Genomic DNA, 5,637 nt, shown 5'->3' on the forward strand with positions numbered 1-5,637 from the left:
GTAAATAAAAATATATCTATATATGATACTTAATGATGAGGTTTCTTCCCTTTCCTTTCAGCAAAAATGAGAAGAAGAAAAAATGAAATTTTTTCATTCGTTATTGCTTTTCCTAAACTCTGTAGATTCCTATCATTAAAAAAATATATATGCCCTTTCTTTACTGGTGGCTAAAATATATGTTCTTTCGCTTCCCCTTATTCAAGGGGTATGCTCACCGAGCCCAAGCAAATGTATGCTGCAGCTTTGTAATTGGTAGCACATATTCAAAAACTGACGTGTGACTTACGGCTATCCTGCATTTCAGTGAAGTGTTCAATATATTATCAAGTTCAGTCACTAGGCCCAGCCAGAAAGAGGACACACAACACAATCATCATAACATGAAATAGGTCCAAAGCTAAGCCATCCAACTGGTCCTAAAGCAAATACTTGGTAAACTTTGAGCAACAAAAGAAAATGTCCCCCCAACATTAGGGGGGTTTCCTATCTGTTTTTGTAAATAACAGTACCTCACGTCTAGAAGCCCCTAATAAAACTGGATCCCTTCCATGCAGCATTTAGCCAGCAATGACTAATCGCATGAAGCAGCAATTTGCTAAAATTTCTGTATGACAACTGAATTTGCCAGTCCTGCCTGCTCTATAGTCTGAGTTTCATCAGCTAGAATCTTTGGGGGGAAACCCATCAACTGAAGTTGATAATTCTGCCGACCCCCAGGTCTAGATGCATCAATGAAGGCACGAATGTCGCTGATTGTGTGGTGGTAATTAAAATGTGATATCAAGCGGGTTCCGTCAGCCAACCTGAGTTGTATTGAGGTTGATGGCAATGATTGATCAACTACCAGGCCAGCAGAAGGAGTTGGTGCTGTGTTGGGAGGTGTTGAGGCAGCAGGAGGGTCAGGAGCCATTGATGTAGAGCTGCTTCCAAGAGTTCTTCCCACTCCCTGAAATGCAACATGCTGCTTTTCGGGTTCCTGTACGCACAAAAAAATGCACTTATAATTTACACATTGGACATGTATGATTTCAGATATAAGTAATTATGCATAAATGATCTGGATTGCATTTCAAAATCCAAAGCATCAAAAGCTCCAAAACTAATAAACGATGCTACCTAAGACCTTGTTTAGATATACTTCTTCATAAGCACTTACAGGAGAAGAAAATAAGAAGATAAAATGTATTGAGCTTCTCCATAAGCTTAAATCAACTTATGCACGTTAAATTTTAGCTTATGCAAGAAGCTCAATCCATTTTTCCTTCATTTTTCTTTTTCTATATGTGCTTATACAAAAGTTTGTCCAAACAAGGTCTAAGTTCATCCTGCTTTAATTGTAAAATTGAACAGAGACAAACCAAATAACTCAAACAGAAAACTCACACGATAGTTCTCATTCCTCCGTATGAGATTAACATTAACAGATGACCTCCTATCTTCAGGCTCAAGCTCTTTGGGACACTCAGATTTTTTTATGCTCTGCATTAAAAAAATAGAAAATATCATTAAGCACAATGGAATCATTTTACATATTGAATAAGAAAGTAATAATAGCCCAAACACATTTCTGGGGAAGCATTCTTACATGGTCTCGAAAATAGATTATGAAACCAACTCACAAAACACTTATATAACAAAATATGCTGGATTGCAGAAAGGATTTAAATAAAAAGTGAAGTTATAAGTGAAAGTTAAGATGCTCCATTATTTTCTGAACAACATTTACCAAATGCAAAATCTCTATCTTCTAATATCAGAGCATTTGCCTTTTCAGGAAGGCAACCTCATTACTTCCAAATTATTTTACCCTCAAATCCACTAATGGAATCAGAATCTTAATACCATCACCTCTAAAAATGAGGCATTTTCAGGATCGTCCAAACTCCTCAATGGTCCATCATTTACAGTGAAACCATTACTCCAGAAAACAATGTTATGAACAACAGCCTCAGGTTGCTGATTATTAGTAGATCGTGTAGTTTCCCCCGAGAGTAACCTGCCAGTTCCAGTAAAGCTAGTTGACCTTGGAGGCTCCTGAAGCTGATCAAGAGGCCTTTCAACAGCCCCAAGTTGCCTAGCTTGATTGAAAATTTCATCCACATCATTTCCCTTTGAAGGATCCTGGACAAGCATTCCACTGGAGATATAATGTGCAATGGTTAAATACTCAGTAGAAAAGAATCAAACTATAAAACTAACTGGACATAGACGTGTGCATCCATAAATCATTAGAAAAATTAGAAACACCAGAAATTTTAATATCAAAATGTCAAACACTTTCAATCAAGGTAGTCAAAAGTGATATTTCACTGAGTATAAGGTGCTTGAGGTTCTAGAAAAGTAGAGCATAGAAGTGAAGCATATGGCTGCGTATGGAAATTCTGAAGAGGATGAAGTGGAGTGGTTTGGAATTGGATGAAGGGAAAGGTACAACTCTATTTTTTGAAATTTTTAAAGAGGTAATGTTGGGGAGCCCCTTTCCTTTTTTGGAAGTAAAAAACCTGAGTGGAGTAGATTACAAACTTATCTTCTAGAATTGCTCTTATAAGTTATAATAACCTACTAGTAGCAAAAAGGTTAAGGTGTTGGGTTAAAATTGTATATGACTATTTAAAATATTAGTGTTCCATTGAAAATCCTCTAAATTGGAGAGTACGGAAATTTCAAGAGTTTGACTGGCAAGGAATAGTTTGTGTCCCATCCTTAAGCATTCCACCACATTAACTTAAAAAGTAAAAACTCTTTAAAATGGGTTGAGTATCGTTTTTTCATTCTGCTCCATCCATCTAAACACAGCTTAAAAGTGAATATTTTACATACTAAATAAAAATATCATAACAAAATTTAGATATATAGTTACCCCTATCTAAAATTTACTCAAGTCGTTATGCACTTCAAAGCCTATCAAAATACAGAAGCATTGCTATTAAACCTAAGAAGAAAAAACAGAGTGCTTATTGGGGTTTCAAAAGCCCAACACCTATACCAGAAAAGAAAAAAAAGAAACAACCCAAATTTAAGCAAAATAGCTTCAAAGTAAAAGTTCAAAACCTCTCATAAAAAGCATGATTTTATTGTTTTTAATGCCTCAAGATAAGTTTTCAAATGCTTTCAATCCTTCAACCCAAAAATGAGTTTGACAAAAATCTAAAAGCACATTGCATAAGTATGAAATCTAAACACTAATTTCTGTTTGAGAAAGCTTTTTTCTGTAATATCAAGCAGAATGCCAATAAATGTGGCAGGAAAATACGCCCACCAATCAACCCAGGCAAGAACAACCGGGAAGAAAAGGTAGTCAATCAACACACAAAAAAAATCACAGTCTACAATAATAAGAAGATAAAGAAAACAATAACAACACCAAAACATATAATTTAGAAGACAAAATGAAACATACCAGCACGAATTGTAACTCTCATTTCAAATATACATAAACCATGCTAGAATTTTATATAATTGAGGGGAAAAAACTGTTCCAAAAATCAAACTTAGCTCTTTGAGCGGTGGTACGCCTGCACCAGCATTATTTAAGTCAACTTCAATAATCCATACAGTAACAATCGGAAAGGCAATATATTATACAACACATTTATGCATACAAATTGATATGAAGAAGTTGAAAACTAGAAGTTGCTAAAACGTGGAGTTCACGACATCGATAAAGCGTGTTTTAGTTTTGTTTCGAATTTTGTGGTTTTGCATGAGGATTGGGCTGGATTAGTGTTGAAGCATCACATAGAATGTAAGAATTGAATTGGATTGGGGGAAAGAAGAGAACCTCTTTTCGCCGCCGGTGTAGTACTCCTGAGGGCCATCGGAGTCGCTGTCGGAATCGGCGGAGGGACGGTTCAGATCGGAGAGGGTGCGAATTCTGCCGGCTCGGCTGCTCGACGCCTTCTTGTTGTCCCGTGACGCCATGTCGAATAAGATTTCACAAAACGCAACACAGAGAGAGAGAGAGAGAGAGAGAGAGAGAGAGAAGGCACACTACTCACTATAATACTATGTGGTGTCGCTTTAAGAATAAGGCGTTTGGATCCTCTCATGCAGCAATCCTGACTTTACATTTATATCCAACGGTTAACTTAAAATCAAGTCACTAAATGATTAAAATTCATTATTATAATTAATTTGAACCTTGGGATTAATCTAACGGGTCACAAATTAAAATCTCAATTCTAATTTTCAACTTAAATTTAAGAAATATAAAACATATTTAAGCCTATTAATTATATATATAAATAACTTATACATGAAATATTTGATATTTTAAATTATTATTTTTATAAAGAAAGATTAAAATAATATTAAAATAGAAAACCAATCCAATTTGAACAGAGTATTTTAGATTGGATTGAATTTTAATTTAAAATTAAATATATTGGATGAACACATAAGAAAACTATGAGATCAAATATTTTGCCCACAGAAAAGAAAGGATTTGATCGAATATTTTTTATCCCATTCTTCCAAATGTTCAAAACCAATCCATAAATATTCTTAATAAAATAATGAAAAAAAAATATTTTTAATTTCTTTACTTTCAATCAAATATGGTTAAGGCTCCTATATTTTCACATTGATCTGTTTTTTTTTTAATATAGATGATTTTATTAAATAAAAAAGTCTGAAGCCTGATATCCTGGAGTAATTGGGAAGGAACTTCCACAATCCAATAAATGAGTCAAACTGTCAGCAACACTATTAGCTAATCTAGGTGAATAACAAACTATTTTCCGGCGTAGTGAAAGTTGAGTTTAGTTCTAAAACTTTAAAAAGAAAAATATTATACATTACAAATAAACTACTGCATGAAACGCACGAATGCTTACTTGGACCAATGTGCTTTTTTAAAATAAACAATAATTAAAAGAAATTTGAAAACATGAGAATATGTTTTCTCATATATAACCGTTCGTGTGATTTCACGAAATACTATTTCATACGAAATAGTAATTTCCATTTAAAATTTATGTACATTTACTTTTTCCAAACTTTAAAAAACAATAAATTCTTAGAATTGAGAGATTAAGTTCATACAATTTTTAAGTTTGAGAACCAAATTTATTGATAGAAAAATATAGAAACTTTAACCACGTTTCATCAAAAGAATAGAACTAAAGAAAAATTTGTCTTAAAAATTTAATTTTAATTATTATTTTAGTCCTTGAAATTAGAAAGTATGTTTTTTTAGTCCCTAAAATTTAAAATTATTTGTATTAATCCTTGAAATTTTCAAATTGTGTTTTTTAATCCTTTGTTAAGACGATGTTAAGTATATTAATGACGTGACAAACAAAATTCTAATAAGCTATTTCCATGCATTTTAAGTGAAGTGAGGTGGATTATTGATATTTTTCAAAAGTAACAATGTTAGACATCTCTCAGTGTGTGATTGATGTAATTGGTTGATTTCAACGGCGTTTGCGTGGGTTTAAACAATGCTTCTGTGCATTTGGACAATGTGAGAATCGAACAACGTTTGTGTGGTATAATGCATCAATCGAATATTCTGTTTTGGAGGTTCAACGATATTTCACAAGTTGTCCCTATCTTGACGTATTTGGACAACATTGATGCAGATGTGTTAGCATGTTAATTAATTTACGGTTGTTGATTTGGGGTTGTGGT

At 33.5% G+C, this 5,637-nt stretch overlaps 1 protein-coding gene across 1 annotated transcript; it reads right to left on the bottom strand.

Moving 5' to 3' along the window:
- Positions 1–301: 301 nt before the first annotated feature.
- On the bottom strand, positions 302–4,046 carry LOC100806361 (plant UBX domain-containing protein 4). The gene is made up of 4 exons (XM_003546120.5): positions 3,785–4,046; positions 1,852–2,140; positions 1,387–1,482; positions 302–979 (listed from the first exon to the last, which is right to left on the bottom strand). Exons 1-4 carry the CDS (start codon positions 3,922–3,924, stop codon positions 599–601), a joined length of 906 nt encoding a protein of 301 aa, XP_003546168.1. The 5' UTR covers positions 3,925–4,046; the 3' UTR covers positions 302–598.
- Positions 4,047–5,637: the final 1,591 nt, after the last annotated feature.

This window comes from Glycine max, chromosome 15, assembly GCF_000004515.6.
Source record: "Glycine max cultivar Williams 82 chromosome 15, Glycine_max_v4.0, whole genome shotgun sequence".
NCBI lineage: Eukaryota > Viridiplantae > Streptophyta > Magnoliopsida > Fabales > Fabaceae > Glycine > Glycine max.

What these genes read in the sequence shown, in the direction of transcription:
- LOC100806361 (XM_003546120.5), bottom strand. Translation starts at nt 3,924, where the DNA reads ATGGCGTCACGGGACAACAAGAAGGCGTCGAGCAGCCGAGCCGGCAGA. An exon ending in AAAATGCCTCATTTTTAGAG is followed by an intron (nt 1,483 to 1,851) that starts GTGATGGTATTA and finishes TTTTTAATGCAG; the next exon opens with AGCATAAAAAAATCTGAGTG. An exon ending in GGAGGAATGAGAACTATCGT is followed by an intron (nt 980 to 1,386) that starts GTGAGTTTTCTG and finishes TTGTGCGTACAG; the next exon opens with GAACCCGAAAAGCAGCATGT.